General features: G+C 41.0%; 1 protein-coding gene across 1 annotated transcript in view; it reads left to right on the plus strand.

The window, feature by feature from the left end:
• The window catches only part of TRIM44 (tripartite motif containing 44), a 93,339-nt gene extending 72,347 nt beyond the window's left edge, over positions 1-20,992 (plus strand). The window contains exon 5 of the mRNA XM_048485444.1: positions 20,837-20,992. Within this exon, the coding sequence (XP_048341401.1) occupies positions 20,837-20,948 (112 nt within the window). The 3' untranslated portion in view covers positions 20,949-20,992. The remainder of the gene's footprint in view (positions 1-20,836) is intronic.
• Positions 20,993-22,426: the final 1,434 nt, after the last annotated feature.

Genomic DNA, 22,426 nt, shown 5'->3' on the forward strand with positions numbered 1-22,426 from the left:
ATGTTTTGTCTCAGCCCAGTTTCTTTCCCTCAACAGTTTTAATAGCTTTTTCAAACCAGAAAGTAACTCCTGTGAACTCAATTTGTAATCATGGGTATTTGCACTGTTGTTTACTTTTTAGGTGTGAAACCTTTAAAAAACTTGCCTGCACAAAAACAGCACATGAGATATTTTTCAAACTCCCACACACTTGTTTACAACCATGTAGGATGGAGACAAATGTGATGTAAAAATAAGATCACAACACCATGAAACCATGTTTACAACAGAATGGTAATCCTGTGCATGTAGTTCAAAAAGCAATCTGTAAGATGCAGGTATTCATATGAGTGATTGAAATGGCTGAAGTCTCAGTTTTGACCCTCCCTACTTTTTAAAATATTGCTGCTTGTTCTGGTCACAGAAAGTTAACAGAGTGCCTGCAAGGGATAATTGAGAAGTGTCTGCCTGTGTGATGCTTTACTACCTTTCCCCAGGTAGAAGCAGGAAAGGGAAGACTGACAGGCCAGTTTGCTAATCTATCAAACAGTTTCGTTAAGAAAGAGGGCTTGCAGTTCTTAATTAACGGGAATGCAGGAAAGCAGGAGCTAGCAGTTAGACCATAGGTCAGTCTTTGGTGTCCATCCTTCTGGCAGAAGGTTGAGAAGGCGCATACCTGGAGGGTCCATCTAAGAGTAAGTCAGGACAAGATGAAATAGTAAAAATTCAGGCAAGGCATGACCTGAAAGAAAGTGAGGCAATGTATACAGTGTTGCTATTAGAGTCACAGCTTGAAGTAACTTGGGAATAAGGCCTGAGGTGATTTGGGAAATTTATGTGAGGCTATCCAATCACAATTTGATTGTCCAATTAGACTCAAGCAGACTCACATAGAATATAGACTGTAACACTCTCAGATTTTAAAGTAGGTCAACAGCCAAAGAATCTTTGTTCATTGTCCTTGGGTTTTTCAGAATTCTGTTCAAGTTGTTGGAGTCCTTGTTAGGGATTAAACTCTGTATTTTCTTATGCACAGAGCCACATGTATTTCCAAAGCTCCTGAAAATCGGTAGCCATTGAAGCCTCTATTTCTCCATTTCTTTTCCACCAATGTCAGATGTGATCAGTGGCGTACATAGGCAAACTGGAACCCTGGGCAAAACCTGAGTTTGATGCCCCCACCCCCATGGGCAGCCACCCTCTCCCACCGTGACCAAACAATGATTTTTTCCACCAGGTGGTTTCAAAGTCACCATCACAATATAGAACATGCCCCAACACACAAATCTTAACACAGCAGAATGTTTTTTGAAAACATTTTCAAAATGCTTTCAAAATGTTTTATTACTGCTATGAAAACATTTTATGGTGTTGTATCCAGTCCCCCCAATTGGGGGAAACAGCATCACTTTCAATGTTGTTTAAACTGGGGACCCCGGATTCTCCCTTTAAGGTGGATTTAAAAGGAGAATCTGGACTCCCTAGTTTAAACAAGTGATGCTGGAATCCACCCCCAAACAGCATCACTTTAAACAACATTGAAAGTGATGCTATTTTGGGGTGGATTCTCCACACCCTAAAAAAGCATCACTTCCAATGTTTAAACTGGGGACCTCAGATTCTCCCTTTAAACCCATGCCAAAGGGGGGGGGGATTTAAAAGGAAAATCTGGGGAAATTTGGGGGGTGCCTGCTGTCAGAGGTGCAATTGTTAAGCTAGCAGCACCAAACTTTCAGGGTATCTTTAGGAGACTCTCCTAATGATACCACCCAGGTTTGGTGAAGTTTTGTTCAGGGAGTCCAAGGTTATGGACCTTCAAAGGTGTAGCCCCATCTCCAATTAGCTCCCATTGGAAACAATGGGGGATGGGGCACCCCCTTTGGGAGTCCATAACTTTGGACTCCCTGAACCAAACCTCACCAAACCTGGGTGATAGCATCAGGAGAGTCTCCAGAAACATCCCTGAAATTGTGGTGCTGCTAGCCTAAAAGCTGCGCCCCCTGCAGGCCAGAAACGGAAAAAACACTGAAAATACAAAAAATCCCACAAACGAACCTGCATTTTTGGCGCCCACCACAAGGTGGCGCCCTGGGCAACTGCCCACTTTGCCCAATGGGAGGAACGCCTCTGGATGTGATTTAACATTAACTTCATCTTATCTGAGAACACAATTTGCAGTGTATTTTATACAGCAGAGTAGAACTCAGGAATGTTCAATGAAGACCTGCTAATGATGACAATTGATGGACTTTCTGCTTATGAAACAGCAGTCTGTCTGGAAGGATTTGATACGAGTGATTACTTTTCCATTTACCATCCCAGTCCTCCATATTTGCATCCTCATGTCTTTCTGCAATTGTTCTGAAGTCTCTGCAACAACAGGGTAAGATCATCCTTTGTGATGTTGTGTTGGTACACTGCTTAGTATACTTCCATGCCATGGACTGAAATAATGGAGAAACAACTATTCTTTAGATCGGCCCATTAGTCTTTTAACAGTTTTTCCCCAAGAAGCCATGTAAGAAACTCAACTCAGAGTATATAGTGATTTTCCTTTTCTGCTAAATCACAGCAACAATGGAGAGATTGGTCAATATTTCTAAGGAGCAGCTACCTTTGAGTGATTAAATTTCTTTTTTGATTATGGAGATCCCTTCTTTGTCCCACAATGGCTCATTTCCTTCTTGTCAATTTTGTAATTAAATGTTCATTCTATGAAGATTTTTTTCCCCAGGTTTCACATCGGTTTGTACATAGGATGCACTAAAATTTCTGTGTATGCCTGAAAAGGGATTTTTTCATGTGTTGTTCTCCTAATTTCCTAAACACTTGAATTCTACTTCATACATCTGGATTTACCAAATAGAATGTTTCTTACTGTTGCATACATCTTTTTAATAATGTAAGAGTTACCTTAAGGTACTAGTTATGAGGTAATTTACTCTTGACTTAGGCTGGGATCCACCAGAGCTTTCTGTGTAGAGGGATTTTTGCCTCTAAGGTATGATTCTCTCCGTCCCTTGTAGCCTCAGATGTCCCCCAAATGCTCTTCACGGGAATTCCCCAGGAGGCAAAAAAGTCACATTCTTTGGAAGTCATTTTAGCTGCAGAAACCTCTAGTGGATCCAAACCTTATTTTACAGATAAAACAGCTGTATATGAAAAATAGTTTTAAGTGCCTGTCCTCATCTCTTCTTTCATGATATGAGGATGCAGCGAACACAACATCAAGTGAACAGCAAGCTGGCAGTCAGGTGGAAGTGTTCACTCTGTATCCTTATGACATGAACTTCAATTTCTCCCTTGCATCTTATTTTTGGAATATATCCTACACTGGCTCGGGGCAGCCCAATGACTCCGCTGATTTTTGACAGTGAGAAAAATCCCCTTCAATAAAGAAATTCTGTGCACTCTCTGTTCACGTTGGATGCCGTATCAAAACAATATGCTGTGTTCTGAAATAAGTAATACTTTTCTGGAAACAAAAAATATTTACAACTATTCTGATACTATCAAAGTGTATTTGTGCTGAACTCAACTAATTAGTAATATGTTCTGTTAGTAATTAGTAATATGTGCTATTACATGCAGCACAATTTGTAGTCTGATTGATAATTTTGTTGCATTTCTAAAGTCTTTGAGAAATACTATGGTGCTATCCAAGTGACTGTATATGTGTCTGTCCTGAACTGCCACTGACCGTCATGCATAAAGATGCTAGCAGTCTTAATAATCATCCTTTCTTTTTCCTTCAACGCTTATCGTTCCTGATGTATCATCCCAAGGCATTGAACTTACAATTTAAAACAGCGTGCTCTTGAGCTTGTGAAAAATCTGATGTGAGCAGCGCAGCATAGAGCCGCTTTTCATCATGCAATGAAATGACTGCCTGTCTGCCTTTTGCCAGTCAATTTTGTCAGGGAGCAAGGCTAAATTCAAACTAGCTTGACATCTGCAGCACAGTAAAATGTTGCACAGTTCTGAAGGGCAGGCATTGATGCTGAAGAAGCATGTGGCGGGGAGGATATAACTGGGAATCTGGCGAATAGAACAGGAGATTGTTTTTCTTTTGGTTTGTATAGCTTGGTTCACCTCCTCAGGCATTCTGGGAAGCTCAGGCAAAACCCTGCCATGCAGCCTAACCAATATTACAGGATTGGCTTGAGGGCAACACTGTATAAAAATTGTGAAAGTCATCATACCCTGAAAAGTGCAGTAGAAATGAACATTAAGATGGTGATAATTGGAAAGCTAAGACAAAAGGAAGAAGTCCTTTGAAGGAGGGGCTGAGGCTTAATGGTAGAAGACATAGATTTCTTGCAGAAGGTTCCAGGTTCAGTCCATAGCATCTACAGCTGAAGAGACTCAGGTAGCAAGGCTTGAAAAGCTATCTGGTTGATACTTTTTAATGCTGTTGCTAGTCAAAGTATATGATTCCTTAGCAGGATGAGTTTGACTTAATAGGTAATGCCTTTATTTGTTTAGATTTTGGATTAAGATAATAATTACCACATATGAGAGGTGTCATTCATAAAAAGCATGGTTGTGGCTAGGGTTGTCTATAGAAACAGGTAGAATGTTTCCCAAGCCCCCTCTATCTGTAACTGCAAGACTGGGAGGTATTTGGACAGTGGCTTCCCCACTAATAGAATTCATGTGGTGTGTTATTGAGGTATATATTCTTTATGAATCGTAAAAATCAATGTTTTTAGTTAGTCTCTCCCCACAGATCCCCAAGATAGAGAACACAGTTGAAAGGTGCTCGGTAAGGATCTCTTGTAATGCTTTTAAATGTGTCTGTTATCTCAACAAACACATTTAAATATCAAATTAACCCTGCTCATCATGTCTATTGCTCTCAAGTCAAGCACACCATATGGTCACATTGATGATTTCTTCACAACGCAAAATGAGGTGTGTTACAAGGTTTCATGTTTGTTTTGAGTTCTGTTTTATATCTGAATACTTGGTGGCTAGCTGGGTTGCTTCTGAAGAATAATAATTTGGATTTATTCCACTTTCCTCAACTGTAAGGAGCTTCAGTGAGACTTAGCCTTCCCTTTCTCTCTCCACAGCAGATACCCTGTAAGGTAGGTGGGGCTCAGAGAATTCTCAGAGAACTGTGACTAGCTCAAGATCACCCAGCAGGCTTCGTGTGTAGGAGTGGGGAAACAAATCTAGTTCACCAGCTCAGAGTCTGCCTCTCATGTGGAGGGGTGGGGAATCAAATCCGATTCTCCGGATTAGAGTCCTCTGCTCTTAATCTCTACACCATGCTGTCTCTCTGTTGTCACATGTGCTCCATTTATTGGTTAGTTTGAACTGCATATGATCCAGCGTCTGGAGAAGTAGGTCATGCACAATTTCAAATTCACTGCATATCAAATGTTTGTCCTACCATAGCTCCCTCACGGTTTTATGTATTCACTGTCGGCAGTATTTATTAGCAGTAAAACCCATTGTACAAATATAATGGGCTCTAGAAAATAGCTCAAAAAGCCACCAAGTTATACCCTGGGGTTACCTGTAGTGCCCTCACCTAGATGGTTCAAGCTAGCCCAGACTCATTAGAGCTCCAAAGCTAAGCAGTCTGCTGTGCATAGAGCAAGTAATTGCTGAATTCCACTTTTTTATTTGTTAGTTTTTACTGGTTCTGTGTTAGTTCCACCACTAAGCCATGTGTGCACAGCGATTGCCTGGAAGTGAGTTGTCTCCAGCTTCTAGGTTCGCCCAATTATATACAGAGATGATAATGCCACATGTTCAGTCAGAAGGTGCTGGCTGTACAGGAATATGCAAAATGTTTGCAAACCAATTTAAAATATTGAAGAAACATATTCTGCTTTGGGAATCAGGCTGGAGTGTTAGAGAGAGACATGCCGAACAGGTTGCCTCACCACCATCGCTCCAGTTCAGCAGAACTGAGATAACCAATAATGCGTATTTTCTGTTGGTGACAGGAACATCAGTGGAAAAACGGTTCAAGGATGCACATTTTACCAAATATTTTCAGCACAACAATTTAAAATGCTCCATAAAAAAACAGACATTCTTGAGTGCACTGTTCACAACTGTGATCAAATTGCAATTTAGATGTTTCACAGCTCAGTTGGGTCTGATGCTCTCCACTATGAAATGGCTCTATATAAATTCATTCTAGGGTACAAGCCTACTAGGGCTGGTTATCCCACTACCAGCTATAGATTGTCAATGATTACTACAAATATTTCCTGTCATTTCTAAGTCCTAAAGCCAACAAGGGGTAGGCAATTCCAGCACTAAAGAAAAAGTGATCAGTAAAATACATGGGACTTCAAACCTTGATGTGCACTATTTTGCAACCTTGTACAGTTTGTGCAAGGGTAGTTTTTTTTTTTTAAATCCTGTGAACACAGGGTTTGTTCACAGTAAGGTTGTATGTCCTTTCAGTGAGTGGAAAGCATTTCCATTCAAGCAAAAGAAAGCATGTTCCACCAACCTGCCCTAGTTCCCGTGCCAAATTCCCTGATTTTTGTGACGGTTCCCTGATGCTGGGAAGTGGGACCAGGGCCTGAAAAGTGAGAAAGCCATATTGTTGCAAGCATTGCGAAGTTCCTGGGTCATTGGTATGGGCCTATACAATGGTTGCAGCAGGATAAGTCCTACCTATATGCTGAAATAGATCAGCACCTTTCAGAGACTGACTACATAAAATTTGAAAACATTTTTGACAAAAATGAAGCTACTTTATTGTACAAACATTGTCTTTGCTGGATTGTGATGACTCTGTTGACATAGTATTCTAACATCATGCCTGGTAAATATACTTCTTCCTTAACATAAAATCTTTACTTGTTTCAGTTCTCTCCTTTTAAGAAATGTACAGTTTTAAGTTGCATATTCAGCATGCTTAGGTTTATCATTTAGTTGTATTTAAAACAGCACAGGGCAGCTAAAAATAGATCCAGCTCTCTGGATAGCTTAAAAAAGAATAAAACAGACTGATCATTTGCCAAACCAGCAAGCTTTTCTACTCAAAGCAAAATGATGTAGCCCCTCCATTAGTAGCCAATTGATCTCTGATTATTTTCCTCTATGGGTGAGCTCTAGTCTTTTTGCTTCTTGCTGTGATAAGAACAACTAGGATAAGAGTTTAATCCTAGCATCAGGTGGAGAAAGAACAGCTTGGTCCATTAAAGAACTGCACATATAGAATGCTATAGAATGCTATCAAAGTCAGATCCATTTCATCCCCAGAAGTCCACTTGAGCTCTTGTTTAATTAATTTTTACATATCCCTTCTGGGCTTACAAAATGTCTTCAGCCTGATAGCATTAATTGTATATTGATTTTTTTAAAAATTGTTCTGTAATAGTAAAATAATTTGCTTCTTCACAAATTTATTAATTTATATATGATATTTATAATTCATCTTTCTCACTGACACTGATGAGGGAATTATGCAGTGTAAGTAATGTCAACTGGCAAGAACTGGGAGAAGTAGGAACTTAAATGCAGGGGAAAATTGGCAGCCCTGGTACAATTATGTCACTTCCAGGTAGATACGGAAGTGACATCAGTAGGGGGCAACACTCAAGCATTCATCCCAATCACCATAGGTTTAACCATAGGGTTTGGGTGAATGTTAGAGCATCACCTGATGTGATAACATCACTTTCAGGTGACTCCTAAAGTTGTGTGATCAGTTTAGAGGTACTGATTGTGCTTATTGTGCTTATTCGTATTTGCCAGAGAATATGGCATGCATAAGTGTAATCTAATAAGCAATGTGATAGGACTGGGATTGCATAAATCTGAAACAAGCAAAAATCAGAACAAAGTGTCTGCATTAAGTGACATTTTAAGCTAGTACTAAATGGAATTGCATAAGCAGAAGTGCACATAAATGACATGCTTTCCTAACCCCTTTTACTTTCATAGTCTCACAATCAATGTAGCTGGGTCTCTCAAAAAAAGAGGGATCAGATCCCAGAATTAGGAATCCATATCCTCTAGACAGCTGTGAATTTCATTTGGCACCAAATTAAGGCTCTAATTTGTTTCCTGTTACTTACAGGTTCTGTATACTAATCCAATGGTGCCTCCTCAGACACATTCAGCAATTGCACAGCCAGTTTTTACTCTATTATTTAGGCAAACTGATTTCTTTTCCTGATAATGAGCAGGTAACAACAGTATTGAAACAAGATAAATGTAAGATACTCCACTTAGGCAGAAAAATGAAATGCACAGATATAGGATGGGTGACACCAACTTGACAACACTACATGTGAAAAGGATCTGGGAGTCTTAGTAGACCACAAGCTGAACATGAGACAGCAGTGTGATGCTGCGGCCAAGAACCAATGCAATCAATAGGAGTATAGAGTCTCTAGATCAAGTGATGTAATAGTACCTCTCGATTCTGCATTGGTCAGACCTCACTTGGAATACTGTGTTCAGTTCTGGGCACCGCAATTCAAGAAGGATATTGACAAACTGGAACAGGTTCAGAAGAGGGCGACTAAAATGGTAAAAGTTCTGGTATCCATGCCCTATGAGGAGAGACCTAGGGATCTGGATATGTTTGTTTGGCAAAGAGAAGGTTAAGGGGTGACATGATAGCCATGTTTTAATATCTGAAGGGATGTCATGTTGAAGAGGGAGCAAGCTTGTTTGCTGCTCCAGAGACTAGGACAAGGCGTAATGGGTTCAAGGTGAAGGAAAAGAGATTCCATCTAAACATTAGAAGGAACTTCCTGACAGTAAGGGCTGTTCAACAGTGGAATGCACTACCTCGGAGTGTAGTGGAGTCTCCTTCTTTAGAGGTTTTTAAACAGATGCTGGATGGCTATCTGTCAGAGATGCCTTGATGGTGTGTTCCTGCATGGCAGGGGTTGGACTTGATGGCCCTTGTGGTCTCTTCTAGTTCTATGATTCTAAAACAGCATGAATTAAAACTCATCGCGTTTTCTGAGAAATTAAAGTAGGAGAATGTAAAATAGGGCACAGTAGAAAACATGAAGCTAATAATTGTCATTTAAAATAGCAGACTAAAATCAACATCTTGAGGTGTGGAGGACGGAAAACAAACTTTTACTTTGTGCTGGAAGATACCAAATCCCACAGAATTGATGGGAGGGCATTCTGTGATTGAAGAAGCCCTGGTTCTAGCTGTCATTCATCTTACCTCAGAGGGAGGGAGATGGAGGAGGAACTCAGATGAAGATCTCAACCAACAGGTTGCAATAATAAAGTTGTAAAGTAGTATTGCAGTAGTAAAGACCATCAGCTGATCTCTTTGAACCTTACTGATGCAATCCTGGTAATGTAGGTATCATTAATCTCATTGAAATCATTGCAGGTTAACTATGATTTTAAGAATATTTACAGTGCAATCCTAAATGGAAGCATAGCCTTCTAAGCCTATGGACCTTAATGGATTTAGAGAGGTGTAACTTATCAAGCAAGGGTAGTACTGAGTAGCTGCGGGAGGAGAGAAGCTGATAAGCTGGCTTTTCCCAGCTATCTTAAGGCCACCTTTTCTAAGTGAAATGGAAATATAAAAATGTGAGTGTTTCTTTCTTGGATCCAACCAAAACCATTCTAGCTCAGAATTATGTTTCTAAGGCAAACTAGACAGATGCCTGTAGAAGTTTACCAATAGGAAACTATAATAATGTGGGTTACCTGTATATAGGGTTGCCACTCTCCAAGTGAGGCCTGGCATTCTCCTAGATTCACAAGTGATCTACAGATGGCAGAGGCCAATTCTCCTGGAAGAAACTGCCACTCCAAAGAGTGAACTCTGTGGCATCATGGCATCACAGCCCTGCAGAGTGTCCTGTCCTGTCCGAAATTCTAGCCTTCCCAGGGACCACCACCAGAATCTCCAGGAATTTCCCATGGTGAAGTTGGCAACCCTGCCTGTACAGCATGATGCTCAGGAGTAATGTAGATCATTCCAGCTTGCTTCTCTGTGCTTGAGTGAATGTAAGAAGAAAAGTACAGAGATTAAAGATGGATTGGGGCCCCAAACTAAGTTTCTAAGCCCTTCTCCCCTGCATGTTCAAATGAGATTATGGCATCACTGATGTTTTTCATGACCTCTGAATTTCCTCTGGTCTGCCACCCTGCTGCCTTACTATTGAAAACCTCTGAATACAGGGACAAGTAAAGCCTCATTGGAACATGCCCCTTCATGTTTCTGCAGTATACAGTGTTAGATATCAGCTGCTTGTTTATATGTCTCCAAGGATCTTCTGTGTCTGTTCTTCTGATTTTCAAGGGAAAAGCTCCAGCTAATCTTAGTGTCTCCCTTGCTTCTGGCTTTTAATCTGCCTTCTGAGGAATGAAGCAAGACAGCAAAAGGAGATTCTGCTTGGCCTGCCTTTTCAAGCAGTAACTGAATATAGGAGGGAGGAAAAAATAGAGAAAACAAGCGCATAGCATATTATCATCTGACAGTTGAAAGGTCTTATGTGAACAGACACTTTAGTGGGAATAACAGTTGTGTGTCCTTTTCCTTGACTCCTCTGTAATAACCTCTGAGGTTCTAGCAACAGGGTAGGTGTCTGCATTTTTCCCTATGTTACCATATTTCTCTGTGACATTGTTTGTGAGCAAATACAGTCTGAGACTAAAAACTGAAAAGGTGTGGAGAGAATGCATTAAGTTGCAGGTTTGGTCATATGAAGGTGAATTTCGATCAGCTATTTGTCATTTCTGCTGCACAGGTTTTAGACTTTTAGGGGTTACATTAATTTTATTCAAACCAGGCATTCAAACTGCCTCCTACTTGAGAATATTCCCATGAAGATGGGAGGTTTTCTTTCTGAGACTGGGAAAATTCCTGTAGTAGGACTGATAACTTAATGCAATAAAAACTACATATATCATGAGAATTGGAATGATCTGGATGAAAAGGAACCCAGGTCACCACTTTGGTGACTGAGGCTGCAATCCTAAATAAATTTTCTTGTGACAAAGCCCCATTGAATAAAAAGAGACTACTTCTGAGTAAACTTGCTCAGGGTTGCTCCATGAATCTAGTTCCAGATCTGACACATGTCTGTTTGACATTGGCAAAATTAAAAATTCAAACCACAGATAAATGTAACAACTGATTCTGCTTGTGAGTTTCCCAGGTGCATCTGGACTAGACTGACATTTCTTAGCGTGCTAAAATGAAAAGAATATGCTGGAAGTTTAGTAATTAGTGAATCCTTGTAATGCAGGAAGATATGGCAGTGTCAGTTTCTTCATGTATTTTCTGGGTCTTCAAAGGCGCTGGGAGATATATGAATGTTCCTTATTTTGCATGGCTGGGGAAGTACTGGCTTCCCTGGTCCAGACTGGAATCTTGACATTCTGAAAACCCTGCTCTAGATATTCCAGCATTTCCTGGGATATGCTTAATTTCAAAGGCAACATTAGTGCATTTTTTTCTTTGGTTCTATGTATTTATAAGCCGACTAAAGTCTCCGGCACACTCATTCCACTGGGCCCACTGGAGAGAAGCACTCCCAAGGGCTTTTCTTCAATTTTTCATTGATATTCATAGACACTAAATTAATAAAGAGCATCAGAAAGCCTTAGAAGGTTCTCTGTTAATGCTGTCATATTCCCTAATCCCCGATCTTGAGTCTCCTGAACGAGTGTGACAATTTTCTGGTAAAGATGTTGAAAAGGGGAAGGGGAGGAAAAAAGGGGGGGATGGGAAGAACTAATAATAATTCTGTGTTCTGAGAAAGTCTCTTCTTTCCTCGACTCATCTCTGCAGATGTTGCTGTTGGTGACATGCTGATGACTGGCACTTGCCTTATCAATCCAACTGCTCCTGCTGTCGTGTATAATGTGCAAAATGATTTTGAGAGCTCTTGCAATACAAAAGTGCCACATGTGGCAGATTCTGTGAGCTGCTTTAAACAGCTGTGTTTTTGCTGCCTCCAACAGGGCTGAAACAAAAATGTCTCTGATGTATATTTTAAGCTAGTTCTTTAGACAAAGAACCTAAGAACTGATCTGCATGCACTGAATTTCCTTCATTAATATCTCTTCTCCATAGTGAAGGGTATGTATGTATGCCGTCAAAAATTAAGTGTTCTCCAGTTAAACAATTATTTTTGGGCTAAACAAAAGTTTGGGCTAAACTATTATTTTTTTATTCATTTACAAAAACTATATCCCACCTTTTTGCCTTCAAAAGGGTCACCAAGACAACTAACACTTACAAATCTACATGATAAATTAACATTTTAAAATCATTTAATCAACTCCTCCCAAAACACAGATCACAAAAACAAATTTTTTAAAAAGTTAAAATTCACTCAGATTCATAAAAAACATCAATTAAAACATGGGCTAGAACAAAGGGAACACTGAAGAAATGCCAAATGAAACAAAAATGTCTTTTCCTGCTGTCCCTTTTGGCATTCCCTCAGTGAGGAAGATGGCAACAGAAGGGGACAGATGAATCTCCCTAAGGAGGAAGTTCCAAAGTTTTGGTGCCACTGCTGCAAATACCTTTTCCTGGGTTGACACATGCCTTATCTCAGTTTCCTAAATGCCAATTCACCACAAGTTCACGTGCTCATTCCTATCTTCAGGTGTCCTGTGCCAGAACTGCCAAAATGTCCTTCATATGTCCTACTAGTATTATTGATGTAAACACTGCAAAGTGTGTTGGATCCTGTGCAAAATTTCCACGCGGGCTAGAGCTCTTGCACAAGCAGAAACACAAGAAAAGGCTGCATAGCGATATGTGCCAAGTCAAATTAATTTCATTTCTGCTTGTGTTTCTGCTTCCCAAGATCTTTTGCAACCAATTTCTAAACAGTATAATATGCAGAGGCTACAGTACTAGGATTATGTGCAAAACATTCCACACAATGGAACTGAAATAAGTCTATTTATGTTTCTGCTTGTGCATTGCTGGATCCAAGCCAGTACCTTCAGTCCCCACATTGCCTGGAATGTCTCAAAGGCAATCAATGTATTGCTAATGTCTCTTTTTCCTTCAGATCACATGCTTCCTGTTCTCCTCAAGAAGCAAGAGACACTCATGGAGTGTTCACACATATGACTCTATTTAAAAGAACAATAAAAAGAAATGTACTTTTCAGAAAATTGTGCCCAGGCAGACTTTTGTGTCTTTGAGAAAAGTGCATCTGATCACAAGCAGGGCACCTTTTCCTTAGTACTGGACAATGACCACATATTTTCTCTCCTCTACATAATAGAATGTGGCTTGAATACAGCATGATTGTCATGCAGACTGTTAGTAGAAATTAATCTCTGCCTCCACTTCCTTCACCAGCATAATATGCAATTAGAAAACAGACTTGGTTTGAACATCAATTACCTGAACTTAGGATGCAATAGTCTGCAGTCTAGCTCTCTAGGGACAAATGCAGTCCTGCTGAAATGGAGATTTAAAAGTGTGCCACACAAACATAATACAATCTACAAATGTGTATCTCTTTTGCCTGAAATGGGTATGGTGGGAAGTCCTAGTTGGCAGCACAGCCTTATAACCTCAGGCTGCAGAGTACACTTTGCCCATTACACATACTTGTTTACATGGAGAATGCACGCAGTGTCCACTGTGGAAGTTTGTATACATAATGTGTGAAAGTGCTGTACCAAGAAGGGAAACACTCAAGCCTTAACTTTTACTGTTTCTTTTTGCTGCTCTCCCTTTGCCCTAAGAAACTGGAAGAAGGATTTTGTTACCATTATAAAAGAAGAAAGATAACTAATGAAGTGATTCATGCCTCTTCCCCCTCCCTTCCACTCACACCTACCCTGTGTTCAGTAAGTTAAGGACAGGATAAAATAATCAAGTGTATCTGTCCATTTCCAGTATCTCTGGTGAACTGGCCGCAAAGGGTAATCGATAATGATCTCATTGGCTTCATATTAGATTTGAGCAGTTTTAAGGCACTGACAGGCAGGAAGGGGTGCATATGATCTGTTTAGTCTCTTTATCCCCAACACTATTAAAATAAGACCTTTTTTCCCTCAACCCAATTAAAATTATTTCCAGAAGATAGAGCTTGTTGGACAATTAAAACTAAATGCTACCTATCACCAGTCAAATGCCATTACATCCAGATCTGTGAATGTTTTGAAAACATTCAAATTGTATGTAGAACTCGTCAAAACAGCATTCCTAGATTTTCTTGACAGTTGTTCAACGCTCAAAAGTTTCTGCCAGTATGTACTCTGTGAGGTTATGTGCAGACTGTGTTGCCCATATCTACAGTGTAAAGAAGTGGAGACACGTGATAGAGTGCAGGCATCAGTGCATAAAGACAGTTCATGTGAGTTGCTCCTTGCAAGCCTCCACTGGAAACGTTTGTGATTAACCAAGCTATATTAATGATATGAACTGTAGCATCACCTCACAAGTGATAGCAGAAACTTTAGGTTTTCAGGAATCCTTACATAGCATTGGCTCTTGCCCCTATCTGTGATAGGCGTAGAGCTCCAAAAAAACTACCTAGAACCTCATTTCAGTGGGATATGAAGCTCTGTGCATGCAGCTTTTTGCTTACACGTGCACATTCCTCTCCATTAAAATTAATGTCTTGTGCCAGCAATGCCTAGTTCACTGAACAACTACACACATGTCTCTTGATGAGGCTGCATGTATTAGTGTCACTTCTGCATTGCCCCAATAAAGGGTGGAATTGAAGACTAGACTCCTCTTCCTTTTTCCCCATTGGAGAGTCATGTGATTACCTATGTCTGCCTTTCCCGTCCTATCTCACTCTTAACTACTTTGCACTATCCACCTGTGTTTTTGGCAGTTTTCTGCCACTGGGGCTTTGCAGCTGGAGTGATATCTTACATAAAACTTATTCTCAAGACAACTTTCATTTTTTCTTCTACTCCGGATGATGGATAGGCCATAAAATAGTCTGCATGGAAGATGAATACGCTGGAGAGGCTCTTGCCATGTGTCACAAACTGCTGATGACTTACCTGAGATCCTCCCTGCGTTCATTTGCTGCTCTTCAGAATTGATCATGACAGATCAGAAGTGCAACTTGTGCTGAGCTGCTGCCTCTCTATTGCCTTTGATTTGGTTGGGCCTTATTATTACGATATGGCGCAAGTTACCTACCTGAGGTGTCCAGCAACCGCAACTGGCGGTGCGCACCACTCCAAAGTGGAAAGTGGACAACTCAAGAACTGTAATAGAATGAGAGGAGCAGAGGGAGAATGGTGGGCAGACAGATCAGTACATCAGCAGTTGTTGGACAGAATTATGGCATATTCCAACGATGAGCTCAGAAGAAAATAGGCAGCCCAATCCAAAGCTGGGGGTGGGGGGGGGGTAGTTGTATTGTGGCCAGGGACAATATTGCTATGGCACAGCTGCAGTGCCTCCAAAGAAGTTTCAGGTGGTGGGCAAGCACAAAAGCTGCAAAAAAAAAAAAATCCCTGGCCACCCTGCAACCCCCCTATGTAGTTCAATGGGCTTACCCTGCCTTTTTGATGACATAAGTCAAAAGGGGGTGTTTCTGGGTTGAAAACTCACTGGAAGCCTACTAAAGTTGACTCCCCCAAACTGCACACACACACACACTAGCGCAGGTCTTTCAACCTAGGAGCACTGGCACGCTCCGCATTCAGGTGCCACACAGCTGCACAGCATCCAACTGCCATCACCATAGCCCCTCCTCTGGCATATTTGCCCCTCATACCAGTGGAGTAGGCACCTGCGTCAGCCCAATCTCGCGTCGCTACCAAGGTTCCATTCACACACACCCCCTTTGGATTCCACTCTAAAAGAACATTATCTGGAAGATAAGAGTTAATCGTTTCAATTAAAATTTACCATTTAGTATGGAAACCTGCTTCAGACTATGAGTAAAAGGAACATTTGATTTCCACAAGCATGTTATTTTGTAAGTAGTCTATACCAGACCCATAAACCTCTTCAGCTGGTTTTCCAAGTCTTGGTCTCCTTGCTTATCATTATTATTTTATGTACAAATTCTTTGCTACCATTGGTTTATGGTACTCTACATGTCCAAATGTAGCTAGGAAAATTTCTAAGAAACAAGAGTAAGTGGCTGAGATATGGGTTCCAGCAGCTGATGTTAACAACAGGCAGACAGGAGAAATTAAGGACCCCCGGGGCACAGAGGGCTGGACTGCCTTACAATTTGGATGACATCTGCTAATTTGCAATTCCTCAGGGAATGTAAGATGCCTCATGCTTCAACTTCTAGTGCCTGGAATATAAATCCCTTCTCATTTAATTAATTTTCTCTGCTGCTTTCTTAAACATGCACAATTGGTCATTGCCTGTTTTCCTTGAAATTTGGGAGAGGTCCACATGTTTATGTTGAATGCTACATACTGCTAGGTCTAAAACGTAACAAGTCATGATCACACTCTTTGAAATGAGACCAGGACCCTGCAGGATCTATCACAGTTCCATAAAGCCTGTAAGATGGAGCTGATCTGCCAGGCCTTTGGTTGAGGGCCGCAACGGCATATATCAGGCTGGGTTCCCTTCCCCTTCCTCTTTTCCTTTATTATTGATGAGGTCTTGTTGATACTGTTATTCCATCCTTAATGTGAGATATATTTGGGGTGCCATGTAAACATCTCTGAGCCCAGAAGGGGAACAGCGACCTAGAAAACAAACAAAAAAATAATTAAGCCAATGTCTTGTATCATAAGACATTCACAAACATGACTAGCTTTAGTTTCTAGGGGATCCTCTTTACATTTTTATTGTATTTTCGTTCTTTTCTCTAGTTACCGATACCCTTAAGTATTGAGTACCTTTTGGTCCTCCCCCTTTCTTTCTTTCTTCTTCTTTTCTCTTCTTCTTTCTTTCTCTTCTCTCTTCTTTCTTTCTTCTTTCTTCTCTTCTTCTTCTTCTTCTCTCTTCTTTCTTTCCTTGCTTTCCTTCTTCTTTCTTTCTTTCTTTCTTTCTTTCTTTCTTTCTTTCTTTCTTCTCTCTCTCTCCACTCACTCTCTCACACACACACACACACATCTCTCTCACATACACACACACACACACACACACACACACACACACACAGACACACATATACCCCTTCTCTGTTTATCTGGAGCTGTTTTTTATCTGTTCTTGGCTCAGTCTTCAGATTTCATTATTCACAGATGGAATCACGTTGAGAATTAGATATTTGTTTGAGAATTCAGATGCAGTTCACAGGTTTACTTCAAGACCATGCCTTCGTCTTCTCCTCTTCCCCCATGCTCCTCTTCCCAACTATTCTGAATGCCATCATAAAGAATCAGTCATCTCAGTCACAGATCATGTAATGAAAAGTGTGAGGGGTATTCTCGTAACTCATGGTCCTCAAATATCAGTTAACACTTGTGATAATGAACATATATTACTAGACTTGCAGTAAAGCCCATATTAAGTTCAGATAAAATGGTCTCTAGACGGGGGTGGGGGAGGGCAGGGGAATGGGAGGCTAATGCTGCCCGCTGCTCTGCCAGCCTTGGCTTGGTGTTTGGGGAAGGGAGGGGGGTTTGAGGAAGGGAGGTGACTGCCCTGGTGGGCCTGGCTTGGTGATTGGGTAAGGGACTGGCAATGGGCCAGTCACCCTATAGAACTCAATTCCACACAGGACTCACTGAGTCCTGCATGACGATTGGCTAGGAGGGCATCATTGTGGCATTGTGCAATTATATTAAAAGATAGCCACGTGCTTGTGTTCATTATGTGGCAGACAATACTTTCTGGATTTGAGACAACATCCAAAAGTTGACATCTGAGTCGTCTTTCTGTGTTGTCCCTTAGTATTTCCAGTGGTTATCTGAACAACATTTCCACTCATGCATGTATCTTTCCACCACTTTTAATTAGATATATTTTATATTTCCAGTTTTTCCCAAAATAAAAGTTGTTCACCCATGTTGCGTGCCCTATGCAGCCCTTTGTCTGGAGTTGGGTCAAAACTCCTTGGAATCAGCCGCTTGGCTGAGGGCTTTTAGATTCTGGCTGCAAATTCATTTTCTCTCGGACTGTAATTCCCTGGTCCACCGTCTGCTTTCTGACACCCATTCCAACCCCTGGTTTTCCATAATTGAAGAAAAAATGAGCTTCTGTTGGACTTTTACGGTGGACTTAGGCTTGCCTTTTGTCCTGTTCAGAAGTTTATAGAAAATTAAAAGTTGGGTCAAGTATTGGATAGAGAAGTTCTCTACCCCAATCACCGCAGCCAAGAAAACGTGCCTCCCCTGTATTTTTTCTCTCTCCCATTGGAACGGGGCCACTTGGCACACTACCTGTATTAAGCTTAATAAACTCCTGTCAAAAGGGAGAGCCATAATGCTTCTGCCAGGTTTCTAACAGTTATTATGCCTTCTGGCTCCTTGTTTGCCATATTTAAGCAGATTTAATAAGCAAGAAAAAGTTGCTAAAAGATTGTGCCCATGTAATGATGTGGCTCAGTTGAATCTCTGGCTCCTACCAATTAATACACTGTCTCCTTAGATTCAAGGAAACTGTAGATCCAAGTATGTGAATCTTTACTCCCTTTTACATTTCTACTCAGATCTCCCCCAGCCTGTTCTATCAGATTACACCACTCTGTTGGACAATCCTGATCCTTCCTCTCTTGTATGCCGATAGTGGCAGACCATCTATCTAGGATTCATTCTACTAGTCTCCTGATTTAGAGACCCATCATAGTTTTGAGACTCAGCCTTCAGGAAATTTCACTCTGTAATTCTAATTGACAGGAATTCAATGCAGTAGATTCTTGGGCAAATTTCTGGGATGTTCCTGAAGTGGGTGCATTTTTGTATGCATCAGCACTAATCAGATTGGAAGTCCTGATGGGACTCCGTTTGGTACAGTCTGCCGTTTAGGGAGTTACACCCTCAGGGTGCCTCATCCCCCATTCCTTTGCTAAGGAGACATGGGTTGTCTACCCTTTTGAGGGTCCAGAACTTTGGACCCCCTGAACCAAACTGCACCCCAAACCCTGGGGTGCACATCATGACAGTTTTTCCAGGATGATGTTCCTGAAATTTTGGTGCTGGATATCGTCCAAGAATGCCCCTCTCCTGCAAGAACATCCCGAACACCCAAGAATCTTTGTTCTGCATTGAGTTTTCTTGGCATTGCTGTCAACAATGGGCGGTTGCAGGCTGGACATTATTCATTGAAGGCACAGTCTCAAAACTTTCTAGGGTCTCATCATTGTGGAGACTAACAATTCTAATTATACCCCCCCTAGATTTTGCGTGAAGTTTGATTCAGCAACAAAGCATGGACCCTCAAAAAACTGTAGCCCCCCATCTGCCTGATTAGTTCCCCATTGGAAACAATGGGGATAGAGGCACCCCTTTTGGGGGGTCAGCATAACTGGACTCCCTGGACCCCAAACCTCACCAAAACATGGGAGTAGTATAAGGACAGTCTCCCCGGATGATATGCTGAAATTAAGCTTGGTGAAGCTTCAGCCTAAAACTGGCAGGCCCTCCTGCAGGCCAAAACTGGAAAACCACTAAAAATATCCAAAAACGAACCCAGCATTTTGATGCCCCCCACAAGGTGATGCCCTGGGCAGCTGCCCACCTTGCCCAATGGGCATTACACCAGTGGTGGAAGTTAACTGGTTAGGTGGAATCTATTTGTCATTACTAGTGGAACTGAGCTATTTGAAAATAATTTCTGAAACTTTACAATGCATACAGCCAAGACACTGGGAGGTGAGTGAATCCATTAATTACTGCAAAACAGCTGCCAGTTCTCTAACTGGGCACCTGCTAATATATAAGCTATGGTGATTTTTTTTAGCATTAGTATGAAACAATTTTATTCTTCATCCATTAAGGCTGTGGATGTCTTGTAAACGTACACTTGCTCTTCTCTACAAGAACACAGAGTTACTGTATGGTAGTTCAGTTGGTATTATTTGTATGTTTATATGCTGGTAGCTAAGCATTGTTTAACAGTTTAGTACTATTATGTATTGTCAAAGGCTTTCATGGCCAGAATCACTTGGCTGTTATGAGTTTTCTGGGATCTGTGACCATGGTCTGGTAGTTTTAGCTACTAACATTTCACCCACATCTATGACTGGCATCTTTATAGGCATATCACAGTAAGATGTGTTTCTCTCCGTGACACTTTCAAATGCACCTCACCCACCAGGATTCATATAAATATAATGATACATTAACTTCACTCAGACATTTGCAACCCCCCACCACCACCTGAGAGGAGGACAAAACAGATACCAAACCACACAAATTACACCACACTGTGCCATTTCAGCTACAGATGCAGGCAAAAATTGAGAGCTAAAACCATGTAGGACCAGTTGGGCTATGCAGTCAAAACCCATAACAGCCAGGAGAGCTGGATGGAGTAGAAGTAAAGTAGACTCCCCTAATGCTGGAGAACTGTGTTGATCTCCACACTGCCACTATGTTAAGTTCCTTGCTGGGTAACTTTGGACCAGTGAGGGTTCTCTTCAAATCCTCTCAACTTCACTTATCTCACAAGGTGCATGTTGTGGGGAGAAAAAGGGAAGGAGCTTGTAAGCCACTTTGAGACTCCTTACAGGAGAGAGAGGCGATCTATAAATCCAAACTCCTTCTCTTCTTCATTAGTGCTGCTAATATAAGTTCTAAACATGTCTTTGAACAGGCCTTGTATCAGCCTAACTTCATGAGTTTCGTATTGATCCTTCTGCTTGTGTATTTAAATTCTGTAATCCTTCTTTCTCAACTAGTACTTGCTCAAAGTGACCACAAAGTGCATTGCTTGGGAGTAGGGCTTTCTACTCTGTTGTGGTGATGGTCCTGGCTTGAATGGGGATTCTTTCTTCTTCCTGTAAATTCTCCCTTTGGTATCTAGGGCCGAAAGCTTTCCTCTGCCTTCATCAAATCCTTCCCAAAGGGACAGACAGTATAATGGTGGGGATCTCGGCTTACCCCGCTCTGCCCAGTGGGCTCCGCTTTATGACTGACACAGCAATGAAAATTTCAGGCCTAACCACTCTGAGTGGGAATCCTATTATAATTTGGTTTCCAGTGCAAACCTACAATTCTGACTTATGAAGTGTACAAAATTTGTTGTTTGTGATGGAACCAGCATGCATTAAAAAAATTTTCAGTAGGGTTCAATAGATCTTACTCAGGCCACATATTCCCTGAGTGGTCTTGAGCAAATAATAGCCTTTCAGCATAACCAGCTCACGGAGACATTGGGATAAACAAGATGAGCACATGCTATTAGGAGCTTAAAAGTTCCCATCCTGAGCTTTTGTCGTGAAATAAATCTACCTTTCCCACCTCCAACCAAATAATTTATTTGATACGCTCAGTTTTCCTGGTTTTTCCATGTTTGCATATATAAATTATATTTTCATATTTCCTATTTTGTCAGCCATTTTCAATCCCCACTAGAGGGAAAAGGGGGATAAAAATATTGAAGGAAATAAGTACATCCAAATTCCTCCTTCTACAAAAGCAAAGAGCTTCTCCAGTGCAGCTTGAGTCTAAACCATGGAAAACTACTTAAGGCCCACACTCTCCTAATGCAGAAAGCCTGCAAGCTTCCAATATAATATGCAGTATCAGTGGATACAATCTGAATGCTCTGTATTTTCTTTATCATTTTTAAGCTATAACAAAGGAATTTGATACACTGTAATGGTGGGATATGGGCACATCGCAGTGGCTACATACAAGACTAAGCCGTCCCTAGTTTTTAGGTCACTCCTCTCTCTTAAAATGCTTAGCTAATTGAAACCAAGCCAGTGATAGTTAGTATATGGGTAACTCCTGAGATGAGAACAAGTCTTTTCTACTTCAACTGCCTACCTTGACTTCAAAGCAAGCTGCCAGATATGATTCATGCGCCATGGACTGACACCTTGTAAGCAAAGCTGGAGAACTCAGGTTAACTGATCAAAGAAACAACCACAAAGCTTTTAAAACCATAGCGGTTTTCCATGTTGTTTTGTTCCCCATTCTAGAAATGTCTTGTATTTCAGCATAAAGTTCAGCTCAACATCTTGAACAGTATTTCTGGACTGTCTGCTCCAGTCTTGCCTAGAAAAGCACCCTGTGGTGACTTTTGCTCTTCGCTTGAGTCTTCGATGAACTAAATCTGATCTGCTGAAGAAAGGTGTACAAAGGACTCTGAGAGAGTAGCGGGACTGAGACCAAATAGATTTCCGATGCCTTTTCCCCTTTGAAGTCTGTGACTGAGGATGATTAATTTGCCTGCCTAGCATGTTTCCAAAGAGAGGCTAAGAAATGTCTGCTGTTTTGCTGCACAATATAAAATCCTTTTCTCAGACTATTTTGCAACAGTAAAAATATAACCTCATCCGAATGAAAATATTTGTTTATCCTTTTGCTCTGCTTCTGTTCGCTGATGCTGTCCATGTTTCAATAACACTAGAAGCTTTTGGTTTGTTGCAATAAAGTTGATTCACGT

The sequence above is a fragment of the Sphaerodactylus townsendi genome, linkage group LG02 (assembly GCF_021028975.2).
Source record: "Sphaerodactylus townsendi isolate TG3544 linkage group LG02, MPM_Stown_v2.3, whole genome shotgun sequence".
Taxonomy (NCBI): Eukaryota; Metazoa; Chordata; class Lepidosauria; order Squamata; family Sphaerodactylidae; genus Sphaerodactylus; species Sphaerodactylus townsendi.